The sequence below is a fragment of the Littorina saxatilis genome, linkage group LG2, assembly GCF_037325665.1.
Source record: "Littorina saxatilis isolate snail1 linkage group LG2, US_GU_Lsax_2.0, whole genome shotgun sequence".
Lineage (NCBI taxonomy): Eukaryota > Metazoa > Mollusca > Gastropoda > Littorinimorpha > Littorinidae > Littorina > Littorina saxatilis.
Window position 1 is genome coordinate 100,678,197 of NC_090246.1, and position 23,998 is coordinate 100,702,194.

A 23,998-nucleotide genomic window follows, 5' to 3' on the forward strand; every position below is an offset into this window, starting at 1 on the left:
ATAATTGTATTTTGTGTGAGTTTTGCTGATCCAGCTTAATCTTTCAGATATTGTCATTATCTGTTCTATCAGCTATGATGTACTGAGTACATTGTAGTTGTGGTGTGTCCAACCAGCCTTTAAGGCTGGGATGGCAAGGATAGGCACTGGGTGGTAACATGCATCAGGGAATGGGAGGGGAGGGGCGAAGCTGTACTCTTTACTTATCGTACTACGTGTACAATGTATCTGAAATAGTATTACTATTAGCAGGCCCCACCTACAGGGTGACCCAAAAAAAAGAGTACCCAAACAAAACGTCATAAATTGAACAAAAATAAAGCAATCTTCATAAAATTTATTTACACACACAAGCAGCCTCTGCATGATTTGCACAGAAAATTTTAGCGTTCTAGCTTGTCTTTCAGGAAAGTTATGCTCATTCTGCAGAACATGCTCCAAATGGCCTCAGCGCCGATTCAGGCAAACTTGAACTCGCCGCGCAAAGTTATCAATCACCCGCACACACTCCTGTTGCGAGATTCCGCGAATGGTTGTTGTGATGGCTCGCTTGAGTTCTGCGATTGTCTGTGGGTTGTTCCTGTAGACGTTGTCTTTCAGGAACCCCCAAAGATAGAAATCTGGGGGATTTAAATCCGTGGGAGGCCATTTGGAGCATGTTCTGTAGAATGAGCATAACTTTCCTGAAAGACAAGCTAGAACGCTAACATTTTCTGTTGAAATCATGCAGAGGCTACTTGTGTGTGTAAATAAATTTTATGAAGATTGCTTTATTTTTGTTCAATTTATGACGTTTTGTTTGGGTCACCCTGTACCTTTTGTAAAGTGCCTGTGGTGCGCATGGCACAGAAGAGAAAGATAGAGGAAGCGAGAGAGAAATTGACTCTCTGACACTAAGAGGGCTGTCACACATGCGACTGAGTCGCGTGATTTACCCTGTCACACAGCCGACTCAGTCGTAGAAAACAGCTACGACAAGTCTGCGACTCAGTCTCATGCGAGTCCCTCGTAGCTTTGAGGTTTAGAACATGTTCTATTCCTGCGATCCAGTCGTCGGTCAATCGCAGGGGCAGAGCCAACAGAGCCAATCAGAACGCGTTGCTGCGGCCTTGACGCCGTGACGTAAAATAATGGCGGACAGTGGCGTACAGCGTCTCTTCGTCGATTCAAAACTTTTTTGAAGAACAGTTTTTTACTCAGATATAAAGGAAACGTTTTAGGCGTGTACAGCGGTCGGAAAACATTAATTGCAGCTGTCTGGGAACTTTATTTCTTGCAAAGGCGTAATGCTGAAAGGAATTTTTCAGAAAGGCAGAGCGACGTTCGAACATTTAGCGTCTGCTCTCGCAAAGCGCGTTTGCCGTGACACGGCACTTCCGCCCCGCTCGCGTGGAGTTATCGTTCGTCAATCGTTCGTCTATCGTTCATAGTGTGACGGGTCATGGCCTACGATGTGATGTGCGATCGGCCAAAGACTGAATCGCGACGACTGAATCGCAACGACTGAGTCGCCTGTATGACAGCCCTCTAAGGAAGAGAAAGTGCAGTCAAGTATGTGTGTGTGTGTGTGTGTGTGAACCCACCCCATAACTGAAGCTCAAAAACAGTATGTCTCTCTCTCTCACCTCTCTTCCAAACACACACACACACACACATGCACGCGAAGAGAAGAGTGGTGAGAGAGAGGCATACTGTTTTGAAGTTTCAATTATGGGGTGGGTTCACACACACATGCAAGCGAACATGAACACACACTCTAGAACATACATATCTGACATAAAATCTTTGAAAAGTTTATTCCATAGATGAGTAATGAATTGGACATTTTATCTGAGCCAAAGGAAAGCTGTGAACGTCAACCAAATATCACACTTTTAAAAAAGAAGACAAAGTACAGCAATCACCACAAACACTTATTCAAGCTCTTAGACAAACACACTGCTGGACACAAATATAGAGATTTTAGAGCTCTCGAACAGGCTGCTGAACATTTACAAAATGCTTTTTAAGGAATGTAACTGCCTGGCAAGATGTCCTTAGCCCTTAATTAAGTCATCTGCACAATTCTTCTTCTTCCGCGTTCGTGGGCTGAAACTCCCACATACACTCGTGTTTTAGCACGAGTGGATTTTTACGTGTATGACCGTTTTTACTCCGCCATTTAGGCAGCTATACGCCGCTTTCGGAGGAAGCATGCTGGGTATTTTTGTGTTTCTATAACCCACCGAACTCTGACATGGATTACAGGATCTTTTTCGTGCGCACTTGGTCTTGTGCCTGCGTGTGCACACGAAGGGGGATAAGCCACTAGCAGGTCTGCACATAAGTTGACCTGGGAGATCAGAAAAATCTCCACACTTAACCCACCAGGCGGCCGCGGCCGGGATTCAAACTCACGACCTTCCGATTAAGAGGCTGACGTCTTACCACCCCGCCACAGTGCCCGTCGGCACAATGATTTTAAAGACAGAATATTTGTACACACACACTCGAGTGTAAAACAGGAGAAAGTGTTGGCCAAGTTAATCAATAGCCTCCAAAAACATTTCCTATGACAACACGAAAGTCAGTAAAAGTATGACAAATAAATGGTCAGACCTCATCAACCACTCCAAAACATGCACATGTGGACCTGAACCCATTATTGTGAAGCAAGGGGAACAACTCCTGATGAGCTGCGGTGACATTGAGGACCACTGCATGGATCATTCTGCCACATGCACCTACTGCATCCTCTTTCTTTCTTTATTTGGTGTTTAACGTCGTTTTCAACCACGAAGGGTTATATCGCGACTGGGAAAGGGGGAAGATGGGATAGAGCCACTTGTCAACCGCTTCTAGTTCACAAAAGCACTAATCAAAAATTTGCTCCAGGGGCTTGCAACGTAGTACATGTACAATACATTACCTTACTGGGAGAATGCAAGTTTCCAGTACAAAGGACTTAACATTTCTTACATACTGCTTGACCAAAATCTTTACAAAAATTGACTATATTCTATACAAGAAACACTTAACAAGGGTAAAAGGAGAAACAGAATCCGTTAGTCGCCTCTTACGACATGCTGGGGAGCATCGGGTAAATTCTTCCCCCTAACCCGCGGGGGGGTACTGCATCATAATTGGGTACTAGAAGTGAAATTTTGAGGAGGAAGTGATTACATGTATGAAGAAAAAATATATAGATAATAGAAAACGGACAGCTCAGCATGGGTCATTTAAATAAAAAAAAAAGTAAGCAAAATGATTATGAAAATGTCCATTCATGTTTCAATCTGTGGAAGAAATGTTTCAGTTTACAAAAACTTAAAACACACAAGTTGGGGTTTATGTACTGTTTACAGATGAAGCACATTTACTGCATTATCACCGGTGAAACCCACATGTAGAAGTGTTTATAAATACACTTACCATGCAATCATTCAACATCCTGCACCATCTCACCCCAAAATGAAATCATGCCTGGTTAATTATTAATCAGTGACACTGTACAATTTTGACCTAGAAATGAGAACCATTCCTTGTCAAACATTCACCACAGTGGAAGCCGTGTTTTGAGACCCTCCATTTAAAGACTCCTTCCCATTAAAGACCTTGGTTTCTAAGATTTTCTCTTCAGAAAGCCTGTAAATTTACACCCATATTAAGACTCCTCTGTAAAGACCCAATTTCCTACATTTTTTGAAGTCGTAAAAAGGGGTTTCCACTTTAAACGGTAGAAACTCGATCACAGGACCCTTCATTTTTCACTGCATTCCTCCGTGTAAAATACCAAAACACAAGAACAAAGTATTACTCATAATCCACATCAATTATACAATACCCCCAAAAGAACTAGACATGCTTTATTTACATCAATCATTTGTACAGCAAATCACTCTTCTTGAACTTGCATTATTTGTACAGAAAATCCACTTCTGAAACTTATTTTGACAGAAAAGCATGATCGTTTGGAAACATTTTTTTAATGTTATGATGTTCAGGTACTGGAATCGGCAGGAAGCTTAAAAACTGGCTGCTCATCACACAGGACAAAAGTGTAGACTGCACAAGCTATGCTATGCTAACTTGGTTTTTCTGTCCCTAGAACTAGTGTCTATTTGGGACATGACGTGGTTATATGCTAGGATCTGCAGAAGAATCCCAGCAAAAATATAAGTATCAATAAGACAGAACTGCCACTCCTGCTTCAAGGCTACAATTGACCTTGCATGTGATCCTGACAGAACAATGGAATCTCCCCCCCCCCCCCCCTTTATCATCTAATGTAAGAGCCCCCCCCCCCCCCCCCCCTATTTTCTAAGACCTTGCTCTTCCAAACTTTTTTCATAAGGTCTATAATCTATGCCAATTTTAAGACTCCCTCCGTTTTATGTTCTCATATATTTCTCGGACTGAAAATAGGGTTTTACTGTTCTCTTTTCTCTCTGTACCTCTGAACCTATACAAATTAGGTTACACATTTTCTTTAAGACTGTTGCAAATTGTGCAGGCAACTTGGGCAATACATGTACTACACATGTCTTACAAGCCGTAACTTGGATCATAAGGTGTTACGTGTCCCTTGCAATCAGGATAAGATCACTTTTATTATGACAAACTCAGTCTTCTTATTTTAAATCAGAAATAATCTATTCGAGATCTCTAGCTGTTCAATAAAAATATCTCCTTTCAGTGACTATCCTAAATTACATTTGCTAATAATCTGCAAGTCTGGGGCAAATCTAGTATGCAAAATGTCTGAAACCAAAACCGTTTCTAACTTTCAGCCACAATAGGGATTGGTGTACCCTTTTCAAAGTAAGGCGACAAATTCCACAAAACCAAAGCATGTACAGATCAAACCATGGCAGTAAAAACTTGTTGTGGCATGTACATAGTGCATGAAAGACTGTGATAAACAATGGAAACCACTGTACTCCTCTTTGAAGAACAACCACCTGTACATTCAAAAATAACATAATAATACATGTACTATTCATAATAATGTAGGTTGTTGCAGTTCCAAAGAAAAAAAATGCAAAAGTGGCTTGCTTTAACAGTAAGTTTCAGTTGTTTCCCTTTATTCACAAGTATAACACCTATGTGCTATCATTGTTCCATGTCTTCACTGGGCAGTACGTAAGACTCAAATAAACATACACAAAAAGTTAACTGGCCTTCTAAATAACCTTTCAGGTCAGACAGCTTCGTTCCAAGGTCCGTACAAAATTTCTATTGCATATGTATCCTTCTGAAGCATGTTTTTACAATTATCACAAGCTTCTTGCTTATATAAGGAATTGTAAGCCAATTGTACATGCCATATCACCCAAAACATTAGCAACCATATACACAAAACAAAAGTTTACATAGATATTGTCACTGGGTAAACAGTCACATTCATTCCCTGCAGACACATAAAATGATCTCTGTTATCACACTTGGAATACAAATTAATTTACACAGCAGACAGACATGAAATAGCAATTTCATTAGCAGAGAAATATGGCACCCGAAAATCGAAAAGGCAGCCTCCAATTATTTGTCTTACCACCATTTTTAGCAATAATATCAAGTTTAATAGTGAAAGATGTCAGGAGAAAACCACTAACAAAAACAAATCTGAACAGCTATAGCTGTCATCTTCCGCTGATAGTTCAGACACCAGCACCATTTTCTTGTAGAGAACGTCTGCACCACTCTCTTAAAAGACTTTCAAAATGGTATTCCTACCACTTCACATATCATAACGATCACTATACACGTACATGTATTACTAGTTAGTTCTACACTCAACACATATTTCCATTATACACACTTTTAACAACTGAGAATAATCTTTACAATACTCAGGATACCCAAACCAAAAGCATAACACCTATATGTCATAGTGTCACAGCATTAAACAAACATGAAAAATACTTTCTTGAAAAAAACAGCAGCAAAATATACACACACCAAATACAAGCCAAACCCAAAGAGAAAGAGATAAAATTACAATGTGAAACTAACCTTAATAACATACAGCAGCAACCAAAGAAACCAACTCTTTTCTTGGCTGTCACTAGCTTACAAAATGAAAGTTCTGGCATCAAAAAGCAAAGCAAAACTAAAGAAGGTAAGTAAAAATGCAAATAATAACTTCAGGTAAGAAATTTCTGTCAATTCTTCTACATGTATTTCAAGAAAATGAAAAAATGTTTTGAGAATGAAGTTGGGTGATTTGGTCGTATCAAAATCAGAAAAGGCTGTGTAAGGTGAAGGGATGGCACTGTGTATGTGTTGCTTCCTAATATTTTCAAGAAACCAAACTCCTTGAGCTGAGCTTGAATAATATTTGGAAAGACATGTGCTCCAAGAATCAGGCAGCCACAGTCTTGGTCAGATATATGCAGAAGAGCGCCCACCATTCATATCCACACACATTAACAGGTCAATCTTAAACAGGTTCCAGCCTCTTTCGTCAGTAAACCTTCAACCCAGTAATGCAGAAGTGAATAGAAACGGTCTCAAAATAGCAGATGAAGCTAATAATCATAAGAAAAAACAAATAAGGCATACAGAAATTGCTAATGTCTGCCTTTCTCGGGTCAACAATGTCTGTATTCATGTATGGTAAAACAGGATGTAAACTAGGCAAGAAATTAAGCACAATTTCCATGGCTACTCTCTGCAAGCCCAGTTTCCATGGCTACTCTCTGCAAGCCCAGTTTCCATGGCTACTCTCTGCAAGCCCAGTTTCCATGGCTACTCTCTGCAAGCCCAGTTTCCATGGCTACTCTCTGCAAGCCCAGTTTCCATGGCTACTCTCTGCAAGCCCAGTTTCCATGGCTACTCTCTGCAAGCCCAGTTTCCATGGCTACTCTCTGCAAGCACTTGCAACGTACTTGTACCACTACAGATCCAAAAACAAAGAAACTGCCAACGTTCCAAAATTCAGAATCAAAAAACAAGAAAGGTAGGTTGTTGGAACGTTTGTTATTGACAAAACAATACATTCACAAATATATCGACCCAACGGTCTTTTAAGTGCACAGACAAACAATAACAAAACAATAACAGCCAGATAAGTTTTTGTTATTGTTTGTCTGTGCACTTAAAAGACCGTTGGGTCGATATATTTGTGAATGTATTGTTTTGTCAATAACAAACGTTCCAACAACCTACCTTTCTTGTTTTTTGTACCACTACAGTATTTAGGGATAACATATTTCTTCCAACAAACCCACCCTACAGGATTCCAAAATAAATCCTGAAAGTAAAAAACAGTATACCACTAATATAAGTTAACATCAAATGGGGTTTACCTTTATCGAGAACAAATGAATTATACTAACGCTGATACTTGGTAGTCTCTTTTTAAACATTGCATCATCCTGCTGTTCAGGTGCAATTTCTTGAATGAGGTGCAGATGGCATATATATCACCAATCAGTGCATTGTTCACATCACTTCTTGTTCTGACGTCTGTGTAGAAAAGTAGAGACGGCAGTTCAGTGATGCGGCATCTTTTCATTCTGAATCTGGAAGTAACTGGCCTAAAAAAATAAAGACAAAAATTTCATATTAATAATAATAATTATCATTATACAAATAATAATGTAGGTGAAAAGAATAGCAGTAACAACAATACTGACAGTGCAGAAACACTTGAAACATAAAGTCAAAAAAATATATAAATCTTGCTGAACAATAACAGCCATCTTGTGACTCTAAATCCCAGCTGATATAAACACAAATGTCAAAAGTAGTAAGGACACTATGATTAGAATAACACCTGTGCATCCACTTCTGTGTGTGTGTGTGTGTGTGTGTGTGTGTGTGTGTGTGTGTGTGTGTGTGTGTGTGTGTGTGTGTGTGTGTGTGTGTCTGTCTGTCTGTGTGTCTGTGTCTGTCTGTGTGTCAGTGTATGTGTCTGTCTGTGTGTCTGTCTGTCTGTCTGTCTGTCTGTCTCTCTCTCTCTCTCTCTCTCTCTCTCTCTCTCTCTCTCTCTCTCTCTCTCTCTCTCTCTCTCTCTCTCTCTCTCTCTCTCAAGGTGTGTTTGAGTGCGCACAAGCAATATGCCTGCATTTGTTTATCTGTCTGTGTATATATGTTCTGACTTGTGTGCGTGTAAGCTTGTTAATGAAGCCTGCTTTCTCTGTCAACATCATCCTACAGACACAAACATCATCCTACAGACACAAACATCATCCTACAGACACAAACATCATCCTACAGACACAAAACATCATCCTACAGACACAAACATCATCCTACAGACACAAACATCATCCTACAGACACAAACAGTGAAAAAGATACAAAAGTGAAACATGAACAGCAACAATTGAGTGATCTGACCTTGAGTGTGGTGAACATAATGCCCAGTTCTCCATGCTCCATGTGTCTCTCCATCAGGTCGTCCACCATGTTGATTTCTGCCCCAAGATGGCGGATCTTGGCACGTACCACCACAAACTGGAAGATGGGGAACAGTTCGTCCATACACCATATGTGCTCATCACCCAGCACGTTTTGAACAGTCTGTGAAAGAAAGAAAAGCTGAGTTGCAATCAAAGCAAATAGCTAAAACACGAAAACATGTAATGAATGAAGAACTTTATGATAACTGGTTTAAGAGCAACAAAATAATCAAAGCATACATGTACACAAATCACTGCCAGCTGAACATTCTTCTTCTCAAGTTCTTTGAGCCACTTATTAAAAGTGAAAGTTATGTCAGGCTGAAACTTTCTGACCAAATGCTCCCATTACATTGTAAAGGTTTTTGGTTTTTTTGTAAATGAAGTTACTTACAAGCTGTAAAAATGGACTGATGTATTTATCATAAAGAAAAAAGTGTATTCAAGTTTGTATTGAAAAAGAAAAACCAGCTGACCTGTGTTATCTCATTGAAGGTAGCTTCAATAACCAGCAATTTGTCCATAGGACTGAAGGCAGTGCTGAAACAGACAAAAAACAAAATCAAAAAACAAGAAAGGTAGGTTGTTGGAACGTTTGTTATTGACAAAACAATACATTCACAAATATATCGACCCAACGGTATTTCAAGTGCACACACAAACAATTAATAACGGAAAAAAACACACAAAAACAAACAATTAATAAATAAAAAAATAAAAAAATAAAACCCAATACAAAAGGGATGAGAATAAGCAGACCTTGAGAGTACAAAGCCACTTGTACATTCTGGTATCTCCGACATCTGGGCACAAAGCCACCTGTACATTCTGGTATCTCCGACATCTGGGCACAAAGCCACCTGTACATTCTGGTATCTCCGACATCTGGGCACAAAGCCACCTGCCTAGACACTCATCTGTAAACGCACGCATTGAAAAGAAATTACATCTGATAAAAAGGAGTCACAAGTGAAATGTTACAAATGGTTTCAACATGTAGCAGAAGGGTTATACTAACCTCAGTTGCTGCAAAGCATCCACAGCTGAGGCGTAGCACACATCTCGAGTACTGGAGAGTTTCTGAGGAAGACAAATAAGACAAATAATACACAAATCTCAAGTAGGAGTGATTTCCTATTTGAAACATTTTCATGTCTTTCAGTCTAAAAAAAAATCACGCAATTAAAGCTGAAAATTTGATCAATTATCTGAAGTGATTGTGACTTCCCGTTATAGGACATTCTCAGAGAACAAGCAAAGTATTAAAACTTACACATCCAAATTTAATCTCCTAATGTATATACCGTATTTTCCGGGTCATAAGGCGCGACTTTTTTCCTCGAGTTTGACCCCTGCGCCTTGTATAACAAAGTGCCTAATCCGTGTATGAAATACGAAAAAAACAAAATTGTGAAAAAATCATGGGGAACAAAACGTGACAAGAACTCACCTCCATCTCGAATACCGGTAGTCGTTTTTTTAAATTCCGTGAGCACTTGTTTACACAACTCACACTGATCGTCACATTTCTCGGCAGTTTGATTTTGGTGCGCCCTATCGGCCCCCTGCGCCCAATGGGTGACTGGATTACAATTTTTTTTAAAAGAAGCCTTATGCGCTGTAGCGCCTTGTAACCCGGAAAATACGGTATCAGCCAGCACTGCTTAGATCTTTGCTTACAGACTTCACACAAATAGTTCCTCCCGCTTCAACCACGAAACCCTTGTCCATTTTCCACTCTCCGGCCTGTACGTTTGTTTCACATCCAGTGGCCATAACAAATGTATATGCAGGATTACAAAGAACCCATTAAAATATTACTCCTCAAGAAAAAACATCCAGTGTCCTCAATAAATGTATATGCAGGATTACAAAGAACCCATTAAAATATTACTCCTCAAGAAAAAACATCCAGTGTCCTCAATAAATGTATAAGCAGGATTCCATTTTCATTCACTCACTAACAAAGGCAGAAAGCTAATACATTTACAGATGATGGAGTTGCCTATACCTGTGCTTTATCCTCCAAGAGTATGTCGTCCATCAACCAGTATTTTCTGTAACAACCATACAGCTTTATAATCATGATAAAACCACTCAACTCACATCCTTCCAGTAGCAGCACACATATAATAAACCTCTTTTAAATTAGGCACACACACACACACACACACACACACAAACACACAGACCCATAAACACACACACATACACATACAACCGCACACAAACACACACACTTACACACACATAAACACACCTCCCTCCCTCCTCAACACGCACACATACAAACACCAAACACACACAAACTTACACATGGCTACCCCCCTCCCCCAAAAACATCCACAGAGTTCACTCACTGGTCAATGCCCAAGAAAGCCATGAGCGCCATGTCCCCTTGACGGTTGAGCTTGGACGACCTCTCCCAGTAGCGGTCATCATCGCGGTCAGTGTACAAGGCGTAAAGGTCAAACAAGGGAGGGTAGATCTTGGGTAGTAGGATGGGGTACAGCAACCCGGCTGCTGTCACTATCTCACTGCATGGCAAAAAATTGACTTACTGAATCAGGCAACAATTTGGGGATCCTCGTGGGGCATGCCTGTCCGTGGAATTGCAATTTCTAGATTGCAAGTGATACTATTTATAGATTATAACATGCCCAACGGACCAACACGCTCTCTTTCTATTTACATCTTTGCTCTGATATGGTACATAAATTTCATGGGAGGTTGGATCTGTTGCCTTGCACTACAAGTCAGCTTGCAAACAAAAGCAGTATGCCTGCATGTTAAATTTTAACTTTTGAATTGAATTAATCAATCATCCTTGTATGGAAACCTTACATAAAATAACTATGTGTAATGTAAGAGGACCATACAAATCTGGAGTCTACAGTTTCCAAACCATCGATCGCAGTTTCTCCTCTCAGCTACTTGAATTAATGTTTTAGAACAGAAAATACAAAACAAATCCTGTCATTATTTTATTGTTGCACGTAACCCACAGAAGCATAAAGCAAAGAAGCGTAGAAGACCCTGCAACAAGCCAATGTGTTCTGTTCTCTTTTCTGCCTTACCCAATGAGCTCTTGTTCCTGATGTTGCTCCAAGAAATCGCTGACATCCTCCGTGGTGGTGGGAATAGGGGGGTGCTTGTAGTCCTCAGGGTAAACATGCAGGGGACCTCCGTCTGCTGGCAACTGGGGGAACAGGATCCTGAGAAAAACATAATGTCCTTGTTTCATATGGCTTCACAAAGATATACAGCAGTCCCTGCAATGTACGGCCCCCGGCGTGAGCGGACACCTGACATGTACGGACACATTTGCTCGGCACGGATTGTTTTCCTTCTGGCAGGTTTCATGGTATTAGGCCATTTTGATAGTCTCAGATTTGCTTAGTCTTTTAAATCCATATCTGTGAGAATCTGCTGTATTTGTTGTATTAACATGCAAACTAGTTGTTGTTTAAATACTTTTTTGAAAATAAAAGTTGAAATTTTTGATAATGTGTTTATTTATGCGCGTGTGAATGGTGGCGATCGTCAAAATACGGACGGATGAATTTACTTTTGCCACAGCATCACTAAACAAAGAACTAAATTCCAACACATACATGCACAAGTATCAATGCTGTGGTGGTTGAGAGTGCCAGAACACATTGAAATGATTGTTTTTCAACAACAATCGATATCCATAACACAAATTCTAACTTATACTAGCTCCGCAAAAAAAATGTATGGGGATTCGGATCTGTCCGTCCGCATAGCGATATCAAGAGCATCGAAACTAATTGTGATTTCACAGGACAAAAACACAAGTTTACCTAATTTTGTATACTGTAAATACAAGTTTGTGCACCCTTGAAGTGAGTTATAATGTTGCCGAGGTCAATTTGCCCTTGATCGACGCACGGTGACCCGAGTTTCAAAGTTGCGATCCAGTCCGTCTAAACAATGTAACGATCGCCACTTTTTTCTTTTCATTCAAAAACTAACCGTTTGGGGAGGAAGTGACCTCACGTTGTTTTACGTTGACGCTCGCGCTCAACAGAAAAAGACCGCAACAGTTTTTCAGTTAAAAAAATCGCAAAGTAATTACATTTTCTGAGGTTTTCTAGTGTCCGTCTAGTAACAATCGCCACTCTAGCGATCGCCACTGAGTGTTGAAGTCACATTTAACTCCATTTTCGACTGTTTTAAGAAACTATTTTGACGCTCAATCGTCACGTTTCAGTGTCGAAACACGTACTGTGCATTTGCAATCAGCCGGTGTGTCCAAACTGAAATGCGAGTGATGCCTCGATTTGTGGCGATCGCTCACGTGGTTGACGGACAGAAATCGAAAATTTTATAAGTAAATTTTGATTTGATTAATATACTTACCCGACTCACATTTAGCATTAACTTCAGATTAATAGCTTGGACACTGAACTACGCTTCACCCCTAAGGGGGAAGAAACCCCTTAAAAAAGAACGGCCTTGACTCAACCCAAGTTAACCAGAGTCAAGGTCATACCGCTCTCGCGACCTATCACGCGAGACCCAACCGCCGCCATGTTAGAAACGTCACTCCTACTGAAATGATCTGTTCTTTTTTATGGAAACCCTAAGCGGGGTAGGCGGGAGGGTATTAACGATGTGAGTCGGGTAAGTATATTAATCAAATCAAAATTTACTTATAAAATTTTCGATTAAATTACATATCTTAACCCGACTCACATTTAGCAGATTGCTAATGTAGGTGGCGGGTACTTACTCTATGATCTTGGAAGAACCTGTCCTGCGGCTACCACAGCCGGTAAGGAGTTGGTCCCATCTTGCCGCGTACTTGCAATGTCACGCAAGTAAAAATTTATGAAGACGTCTTCAGACGCCCAATACGCAGCGTCAAGTACTTCAGAAAGCCTTCCTGACTGTAGTACGGCCAAAGACGAGGCCCAGGCTCTCGCCTCATGAGTACGTGCAGACGACATGGGGAGAACGGACTGCCCCCCCCCCTTTTCCTTTCTGCCACCATTCATATGCTTGTTTTATGAGTGTGGCGATCCACCTAGCCAAAGTCACCCGTGACAGGTCTCTGTTCCGAGCAGTATTGAGTGAGATAAACAGAAGTCTCTGTTCTTTAGCTCTTAACGGAGCAGTCCTAGACAAATAGCTGCTAAGTGTTCGCACTGGACAATTTGTCATGTCAGGGTCGCCTGGTGCTAGTATAGTGGACAAAGACGGAATCCTGATAACGGGAGCAGGATGGTGAGGCTTTTGATTTTTTGCTAAGAAATCAGGTCTAAAACGAAGGGAGATAGAGCCGTCACTCTCAACAGAGATGTCTTTTGGAAGGCCTGAGAGCGCGTGTACTTCGCTGCTCCGTCTAGCTGTAGCCAGTAAAGTGAGCAGAAGAGCTTTACGCGTAAGATTATGGAGACTTGCCAAATGTAAAGGTTCAAAATCCGAAGATCTCAAGAAGTTCAAAACTAGAAACAGATCCCAGGCTGGGACTGGAGTCTTTGTCTTAACAAAATCCAATGCAGCGCCCCTTAACACGCTTGCAATAACTCCACCCAGGGAAATAGTGCGACCTAATTGCTTTAAGGTGGACGAAATCGCTGATCTCCTGACCTTAAGAGATGATGGGGACTTGCCTTGGGAGGCCAACCAAGACAAATGATTTGCTACCTGCATTGACCGAGGAGATGTAGCTTCGACCCCATTATCTGCGCACCATGCTACCCATGCAGACCAGTGTGAGGTGTAAACCGAGCTAGTAGACTGCCTGTGAGCCTTTTGAACCAGATCCAAAGTCCCTTCAGAAGCACCTGAGCGACGCAAAGATTTTCTCAAAGTCTCCACGCGTGAAGGCGCAGAGCCTGCGGATTCTCGTGAAGAACGCCCGTGCGTGGTTGTAGCAGATCTCCCCTCTCTAGGTTTAGCGGAATGGGAGGACCTACTGTGAGACGAAGCAGGTCCGGAAACCAATGTTGGCTTGTCCACATTGGAGCCACCAGAATGAGGGACGGGCGTTCCATCTCGACCTTTCTGAGTACCCTGCCCAGCAGTTGAAACGGAGGGAAGGCGTACGCCATGAGATCCGACCAGTTGATCTCCAGAGCGTTTGTCTTCCAAGCTTCCGGATCGGGAAACGGGGAAACAAATACTGGCAGTCTCCGGGAAAACCTCGTAGCGAACAGATCGACTACAGGCTTTTCGACCTGAACCCACAATCTCTGAAGTGCATGGTGGGTGATCGTCCACTCCATGTGCAACACACTGGACGAACGGCTGAGAGCATCGGCTAAAACATTGAGCCGACCCGGTAGGAACTTCGCCGACAGAGTGATCTGATGTTGAGCACACCACCGCAGGATCTGACAAGTTCTGACTGAGAGTGTTTGCGACCGTGAACCGCCCTGCTTGTTCACATAGGCCGCTACCGTGGTGTTGTCGGTATGTAGCCGAACATGCTTTCCGACAACGGCAGGGAAGAAGCTCCGAAGCCCCAAAAAGACTGCCTCCAACTCCAACACATTGATGTGAGACCGGGCTTGACTCTCTGGCCAAGTCCCCGAGGCCGTGAGCTGTGCAAGATGAGCACCCCAGCCCACCCGAGACGCATCTGTGAACATGTCGACCTCCGGAGGAGGAAGCACAATCGGAACTCCCAGAAACAAGCCTGCCTGTAACCACTGATTTGTGGTGTGTCGAATCCAGCTGTGTATCTGAACAGAGACATCCCAGCCCTGGTAAGCCGGATTCCACTCTGAGTTGAGTGCAGCCTGAAACGGCCTTTTGCATACTCTCCCCAGCGGAATGAGAGTGGCCATAGATTCCATCTGTCCTAAGGCGGACGCCAAGACCCTGACCTTGGCCTGTTTCTGAGACCTGAGAGACCTGAGTAGGTCTTGAAGCTTGTTGACTCTTCTCAGTGAGGGACGAACTGACCATGCCACCGTATCGAAGGTCATCCCTAGATACGTGAAGTTTTGTGACGGTATCAGCTCTGATTTGCTCTGGTTGATCTGAAAACCTAGATCGTTTGCCTGATCCAACACTGCCTGCGTGTGAAGACCGCAAGACTGCTGGTTCTGATTTAGTACGAGCCAATCGTCTAAATATGCACGCAGACGAATGCCTTTTTGTCTGACCAGAGAACAAAGTTGTCGTGTCACCATTGTGAAGACCCAAGGGGCCAGAGACAAGCCGAAGGGGAGAGCCCTGAACTGATAAATGTCTGTTGCCCACCGAAATCTGAGCCACTTTCGATCTGACGGATGCATGAGTATATGAAAATACGCATCCGTCAGATCTATTGATGTTGCCCAATCCCCCGGTCTGAGTGCCTCCCGAACAGAAAAGGGAGTCTCCATGGTAAACCGAATCTCCCGGAGGAATTTGTTCAATGGGGACAGGTCTAAGACTGGACGCCACCCTCCCAAGCTCTTTGGGACTACAAATATCCTCCCGTAAAAACCCGGGGAGTTGTGGTCTGAAACAACTTCCACTGCTTCCTTTTGAAGAAGAGCAGCGATTTCCAACTGAATTGTGGCCTTTGCCTCTGGTTTTGTCGGAAATTTGAACGCAGGAGGTGTTCTGGTTAGAGGCGCTTTCTCCTCTTTCCAGAGCAGCCTGAACCCCGAACGTACTATCCCCACGATCCACTGACTGTTTACATGCTGTAACCAGTAGGGAAGGGCCCGGGAGGGGCCGCCCGCCACCAAAAGGGTGGGGGCTGCGGGGATGAGTAGCTCGGGGCCTCGTCATTGGGGGTTAGGTTTTCGACCCGACCCCCTAGCATTGCCGAAAGACGGCTTCTTCTTGGGGTAAGGCGCGCCCCTGCCTCTACCCCTAAAAGAGGACTGTGAATGCTGAGAGCCGCGTCCTCGATTAGCAGAAGTGAAAGAAGCTTTAGGAGGACCCTGTTGTTTGGCCTGAGGCTTAGCGAAACCGTGTTGGGCAAGCTTTGCGATCGCTAAGTCCTTAGCATTTTGTGTTTGTTTGTCAAGAGCGTCAAGTGAAGGTTGACCAAGCAAAGAACCCTCTGTGAAAGGGGAGACCTTGAGCAAGTCCAAAGTAAACTTATCTTGAATTCTGGAGCCAGACAAGAAAGCGTCCCTGCGTGTGTAAACCGCATGAGCGTACAACCGTGCCGCGACTGTCATTTGTTCGGCTGAAACCTTCGCCAAAGAGGCCAGGAGTATGGGCACGTCTTTCACGCTAGCGTCGTTTCGAAATTCGAAAGGATCCAACGACACCGCGATCGACCGAGAAAGAGATCTAAGAAGTGTCTCTGAAAGAGAAGCAAGTTCCAACGAGTATCTTCCCGTCTCCTCCAAACCAATCAAAGCGCCTTCAGAGTAAGCACAAGTTTTGTCAAAACGATAGACATCCTCTCTGAGATTAGCCAACTCCGGAGTGACCGGAAGCGGTGCACTCGGCAAAGCGTAAGTCTCGATAAGGCTGTGGTGGCGACGGGAGAGAGCAAACTTGCGTGCATGAAAAGAAGTGCTCGACATCCGTAACTGGCCTGAGGCAAGCCATGGCTGAGCAGAATCAGGCGCCTGACCGTGTGCCGCCAGTAAAGGCACAGTATCCACAGGCAAGCTATTCTCAGAACCCGAAGTTCTAGCCAGCACCTTGGAAAGTTCGTAGGCAACAGAAGGAGACTCGCTAAAACGATATCCCTGAACTTCCGTTAAGGCAGGGCGGAAATCACCGACCGCTGAGGGTGGTGGTGCCGCAGAGCTTGTCATAGCTGTCACCCCTTCAGCGAAGTACTTAGCAGACACCTGAGCTGCAGTAACCATAGCTGGTTTAAGTTTGAGTGACAACTTGACATCAACTTCCTCCTCAGAAAGTGAGTGAGAATCGTCGACCTCCGAATCTGCTGTGGCTGTACCGTGAAAGTCACTGTGACTAGCTGCGTCACTAAAACGATCCACCACAGGCGAGGCTGATTGCAAAACGGAAGGACCGTGCAAAGCCTGCCCGAAAGCAGCTTCCTGCCCAGAGGGAGGAAGTTGAGACTTGTATACATTCACCGGAGACATACCAGTCTGCCTGTGAGTACTACTGTCTCGTTGTCCGGTGTCGACCCCCCGTGAGTTCCGCTTACTAAGAGCGATAGCCTCCGGGAGAGTCGAACTTTCACTCCCCAGCCTCGGCAGGGGAGCTACTAGTTCCGGCCCAACTTGTCCGGTGTTGACCCCCCATGAGTTCCGCCTCTTATAAAGAGCGATAGCCTCCGGGAAAGTCAAACTTTCACCCCCCAGCCGCGGCGGGGGGGCTACTAGTTCCGGCCCAACTTGAACACTTTCACCAGAGAACCTGGCTACCGGTGAACTTGACAAACCTGAAGAGCGTGAAACCGCCCCTTGAATGAAGCAATCACCCTGCTCTGCGTGCACGTCGGCCGACGTGATAGTGCATGACGGCGGAGCCTTAGCGTAAGCCAGCGAAGCCACTCCGCCCACCCCCGCTGGGAGCGAGTGTAACTCTTTACGAGTAGCATGCAAATCGGCTGCAAACTGCTGTTGTTGTGCAAACATGCTATTCATATTGACAGAAAACTTCTCAAAAAGGGAGGAAAAATCATCTTTAGTCTTGTCTTTACCACTACGTCTCTTCTTGGCTGAAGGAGCCTTACTTTTAGTTTTAGCTTCTTTCAGTACGGGCATGACTGGGCTATCGGGGTCCGAAATATTAACGGACATGGTAGTTTGAGAAACTGGGTCATGAACTGAGACGGTAGTAACTTTGCCTGTCTCTTTATGTGCGTCCTTACTAGGCGAACACTCAGCAGCCATTTGCCTAGTCTGAGGCTTCTTTCTCTCTTTGTCAGCCATAGCTGACGAAAACAAACAGTCTAAGAAACGTAAACACGAAACAGACTGCAAGACGGAGAAAGACACAAACGAACAGGAGCCGAACAAATTAGAAAGAGCTCACCCAATCTTGCTTAGGCAGGGACCTGTAGAACGGGGTGAAAATACTGCTTGAAAAACAGTAGTAGGCTGAAAGCCTGTAGCGTAGCTGTGAAAACACGTCCGAGCTGATCGGAGGCTGAAGTAGGAGTGACGTTTCTAACATGGCGGCGGTTGGGTCTCGCGTGATAGGTCGCGAGAGCGGTATGACCTTGACTCTGGTTAACTTGGGTTGAGTCAAGGCCGTTCTTTTTTAAGGGGTTTCTTCCCCCTTAGGGGTGAAGCGTAGTTCAGTGTCCAAGCTATTAATCTGAAGTTAATGCTAAATGTGAGTCGGGTTAAGATATGTAATTTAATACCTTCTTAGGGGGTAGGGGAACAGTTACTCCTCCATACAATAATGGTGTTTACAAATGATTGCAAACTTGTCTCTTTATAAACTGTTCAGACATGTCTTCTCTTCAATAATTTTCAGTTTTGCTCGGTTTGTTAATCAGGAGCACCCTGCAGATAATTTTTCATCTGTGACAATGCTCGAAATGTTGACGTAATTCCAATGCCCATATCCTTCTCTTGTTACCTCATCTAGCCAAAACCATTGAAGATAGAAAGACATTTATTGAACAAACTAGATGCACAACACCAGTCTTAACACGTTTTGTTCTTACATGTATATGAAAATATTGATGGCCATGGAATGGTTTGAAAAAAACCACGGTTTTTTCCTTCAAAACGGTCTAGGTCTGCCGGAAGTCGTATTTTTTCAAACCATTCATTTGAAGATCAATATTTTGATATACATACAAGAACAAAACTTGTTAAGAATGATGTGTTGCATATTTTTTGTTCAATAAATGTCTTTCTATCTTCAACGGTTTTGGCTATATGAGCTATATGCATGCATAGGATGACCGTATTGCTTTTTAGCGTTTTCAGGGTATGCCGCTTTGCGCCTGGTTTTTAGATATAAATAAGGACCAGGACTATAAAAAAAATTACTGTTTTTAGTTGTAACAAACTCACTTTGTTGGAAAAACATGTCCTTTGAATTGTGTGCCAACGTTTATTTTGTAGAATTTGAGTGTGTAAATAGTAAATTGCTGAACACAATACTGTGAAACCTGCCTTCTATATTTGCCCCCCCTTAAACGGACACCTGCAAAACGTGGACGCGGACACTCATTTTCGGTCCCAACAGCAGGTCTTACCTCCAATGTACGGACAGACCATCGTCAAATTTTCACCACAACAAAATCGATAACAGAGCAGTCCGGCTCTTGGTACAAAGATCACAGCTGCAATGGCGTGATGACAGTCACTGGTAACTTGAGTCAGGAGGGGGGCTAGTTTTGGTCAGGAGTGGAGTACATGGAACATGTGAAGATGCCAACACCAACATGAAACTGCACTGTGCTCTTTATTCTTGTCTGTTGGACGTAAACAACAGAAACCACAGTCGATGAAGGCCCTGAGCGAAAGAGAGTGAAAACACCGGCCACAGTTCTCAGCATCGTGTGTCTGTGTGTCACCTCTTTCATTGACAAGATACTCTTGTTTCCCTTCAGCCTTGACCAGTGAGTCGGTTGCCTAATCTGTGAACCCTTCAGTTGTCTTGCTTTGTCAAAAGTTAGGACACAGTCAACTGGGTTTGCTCTGAATGAACAGTGCAGCTGACCTCTCTGGCCACAGCCCCAAACAGTACATGGCTGGAGGGAGAGAGAGGGAGGGAGTGAGAGAGAGGGAGGGGGGGGGATGGAGGGGTAAGCTGGCTAAACTCTGTGGGGTGTCCGGTGTCATTGCATGTCAGCAGGAAGAGCATTGGAGAGAAATAGAGAGGTGTACTCTTCCACACAATTTCCAAGCATCAGTTGTCACGGCTTGGGGTAGGCAATAGTGAGGGAGAGTGGGAGCTGTGTTATGTACAGTGTATTTCCGAGTGAAAAGTCACTGCCATGCCACATGATCGGCATGCAGTCAATAAAGCCAGACAAGAAGAAAATAAATTACATGATTATGACATGCAGCTCTATCTGCTGCTATTTATTCAAACTGGTTTTCAAGCTTATTCTTGCAAAGCATCTGCACACGCTCCTCTGTGCTGTGTTTGTGTGGCTGCTTTCGTATGTCAGTGCATGGCGAGCTAGTGTGTTCACTGCCTTGAGGATTTATTTTATCTCTTCTTTTCAACACTTTTCATACAAATCATTTTTACAGAACATTTAAAGAAGTATTAGGAGTTTATTGTTATTGTTTAGTAGCCACAAGAAGTGATTAGCATAGACTCAATCCTGTTGTTTGTGTGTCTCTGTGTGAGTGTATGGGGGAGGGGGTGGTGTGGTCACCCCTCCCGTGACCGGACACCTGCAATGTACGGACAGTTTTGCTATGGCCCAAGGGTGTCCGTTCATGAGAGGGACTGCTGTACCACCATGACTTCTGCATTTTTTCCTTGCTGGTACTCAAACGGTACATATTGTTCCACATGGTACAATAGCCATGTAGTAGAGATTCTCAAGTACAAGTCTTACCTATTCGCCTAGTTTTGTTTTAGTTTGTCAATTCAATTTATTTTCTTCCTCTCAGTACTCCTTTCTGTCTGTCCTCATGTCTTTTATTTTTATTTTCATTTTGCTGATGATGGGAGGGAAAAGGAGCACAAGGGAATGATTTAAAAATGTACCAAGAAAGTGCCTGTTGCAAAACAGGCTGGCTTGTCAAGATGAGATGTGATTCATAATAAAGGTCATACAACAGTAAACTGTATTGCTGTACGTCAAGGAGCATGAATATGTTACAGTACACCAGATCCCCCCTTTTAAGACCTCCAACAATATGAGAACATCAGGTGTTAAAAAGGATGGAGTCTTAACATAGAGGTACATTTTGAGGTTATGAACAGAAAATCAGAAAAATCAAGGTCTTAAAATAAAATAGGGGGAGGTCTTAAATTGAGGGTCTTAAAAGGGAGGTTCCACTGTATGAGTATCATTGTGATGTCTTCAGTACCACTATGTGTATGTGTAGTGGTTCTATTTTTGTGTGATTATCATAACTGTCCAGAGTAGTTGCAATAGTTGTAATACTGTAGTTGCAATAGTTGTAATACTGTAGTTGCAATAGTTGTAATACTGTAGTTGCAATAGTTGTAATACTGTAGTTGCAATCAGCCTGCTGCCCTACATCCCAGCCCTCGAACTTAGTAAACATTCTTCATCAACAAAAAGAGATGCCCTACCTGAGAACCTGGTACATGCGACGCACGTAGGAGTTGACCTCCTGAACGGCGTGGTACAAGAGACGCGGGTGGGCCCCCACCCCAATGTAGGCTGCACGGAACACATCCACCAAGCTCTCCATCAGGTGGCCCAGCGGGTGAAACCTGGTGTCAAACGCCTGTAACACACCACAGCATGTTCATCATCTTACAAGCAATTGTTTTTGCCACAATGTTTTCATTAAGCAAATATTGTTTGGCACGTACAATGCTTTCATCATCTAACAATCAATTATTTTTACCACAACATTTTCATCATCATACAAGCAAATACTCTGGCCACAACATTTTCATCATCATACAAGCAAATACTGTTTACCACAACATTTTCATCATCATACAAGCAAATACTGTTTACCACAACATTTTCATCATCTTACAAGCAAATACTGTTTACCACAACATTTTCATCATCTTACAAGCAAATACTGTTTGCCACAATGTTTTCATCATCTTACAAGCAAATATTGTTTACCACAAGGTTTTCATCATCTTACAAGCAAATATTGTTTACCACAAGGTTTTCATCATCTTACAAGCAAATACTGTTTGCCACAATACATACTTTCATCATCTTACGATCAATTATTTTCGCCACAAATGTTTTTGCCTTCTTACGAGCAATTATTTTCACATTGTCGATCAGAATGTGTGACGTGCAGATGAGGAAACTCCTGACACAGTACGCGCGTAAAGCATCTGAATTATCTTTCTTCAGTGTGTATTTGTGCTTGTCTTCTTTTTACAAGGAGTAAACAATACAAAGGCAAGTTCTTTCTTCTGTATAAAGTCTTTCTTCATAAAAAAAAAAGGGTTTCGTATCAAGTACACTGTTGCAGCTTGAAAACATTCAAAAAAATTTTTACACAAATATCCAGCATGCATCCCCAGAACCCTGAGTCTTTGCCTAAATGGCAGGGAAAAAACCCTAGTCATACATGTCAAAGCCCAATTGTGCCCACACGAGTGCATGGGAGCTGAAGCCAACGCACGACACGAAGAAAAAGAACAAGAGAGGCCGTACCTTTCGAAGGTACTGGCTGAGAGCATTGTAGGATTCCACAGTTAGTGAAGAGCCCACATCATGAGGGGGGATGGTTTCCAGCTCTTCCAGGCCTGCAGCTTGCATTTTGGCCTTGGCTGCCGACCTGTCCACAAAACATGTGAAAAACTTAAGTTTACAGACTGTTTAATGACAATGTTAGGTGATTTATACTTCAGTGTGGGTGTCTTTTTAAAATAATCTTATTAAATCAACTGAAAGTCTGTCTCTGCAAGTAAGAAACATGAAAAAAGCTATTCTAAATACTAAAAAGAGAAGTTATGTTACAAAATCAACCTAAAACTGACACTAAAATGATTCTTGACCAACTGATCCGTCATTTTCACACAGATTAATTAACATACCAGGCATGGATTCATTTTGATACAAAGCTTTCCTTCCAGAATGGGATACCGTGGAACCCCCCTTTTAAGACCCCCCATTTTCAGACTCCCTCCTTGTTAAGACCTGAATTTCTCAGTCTGTTGGAGGTCTTAAAGGGGGTTCCACAGTTACGCCACAATGCACATTTATTTTCCGCTCACGTTTTCTGCATTTCCTTGATCTGCTTCTTGCCGCTGCTGACAGCCACAGCCACCATTTCCCAGGCCTTGGAGGTGTTGATGACTCGCCCATGACCGTCATGCCCCAGTGAGCCACAGCAGTGCAGGAAGATGTCCTCCCACTTCTTGTCAGCTGACACGGACAGCTTGCCATAGTATCTGGATAGAGAGAGAGGAAGACAGATAAAATATAACAACATTTATTAACAATGGTAATGACATTGACAATCAGGTGCTGTTTACATTTTGTCAAGTTTTGACTAAATGTTTTAACATAGAGGGGGAATCGAGACGAGGGTCGTGGTGTATGTGTGTGTTTGTGTGTGTGTGTGTGTGTGTGTGTGTGTGTGTGTGTAGAGCGATTCAGAGTAAACTACTGGACCGATCTTCATGATATTTTACATGAGAGTTCCTGGGTATGATATCCCCAGACGTTTTTTTTCATTTTTTCGATAAATGTCTTTGATGACGTCATATCCGGCTTTTTGTAAAAGTTTAGGCGGCACTGTCACACCCTCATTTTTCAATAAAATTGATTAACATTTTTGTAAAGCAATCTTCGACAAAGGCCGGACTTTGGTATTGCATTTCAGCTTGGTGGCTTAAAAATTAATTAATGACTTCGGTCATTAAAAATCTGAAAATTGTAATTAACTTTTTTTATATAAAACGATCCAAATTTACGTTCATCTTATTTTTCATCATTTTCTGATTCCAAAAACATATTAATATGTTATATTCGGATTAAAAACAAGCTCTGAAAATATGAAAAATATAAAAATTATGATCAAAATTAAATTTCCGAAATCGATTTAAAAA

General features: G+C 42.7%; 1 protein-coding gene across 3 annotated transcripts in view; it reads right to left on the bottom strand.

The window, feature by feature from the left end:
• Positions 1-4,282: 4,282 nt before the first annotated feature.
• The window catches only part of LOC138960342 (alsin-like), a 90,161-nt gene continuing 70,445 nt past the window's right edge, over positions 4,283-23,998 (bottom strand). For all 3 annotated transcript variants that reach the window (XM_070332216.1, XM_070332217.1, XM_070332215.1), the window contains exons 24-33: positions 23,162-23,338; positions 22,599-22,722; positions 21,536-21,693; positions 11,464-11,601; positions 10,747-10,923; positions 10,398-10,443; positions 9,405-9,466; positions 8,863-8,926; positions 8,325-8,507; positions 4,283-7,520 (exon numbers count right to left, since the gene is read on the bottom strand). In XM_070332216.1, the coding sequence (XP_070188317.1) occupies positions 7,476-7,520; positions 8,325-8,507; positions 8,863-8,926; positions 9,405-9,466; positions 10,398-10,443; positions 10,747-10,923; positions 11,464-11,601; positions 21,536-21,693; positions 22,599-22,722; positions 23,162-23,338 (1,174 nt within the window). In that variant the 3' untranslated portion in view covers positions 4,283-7,475. The remainder of the gene's footprint in view (positions 7,521-8,324; positions 8,508-8,862; positions 8,927-9,404; positions 9,467-10,397; positions 10,444-10,746; positions 10,924-11,463; positions 11,602-21,535; positions 21,694-22,598; positions 22,723-23,161; positions 23,339-23,998) is intronic.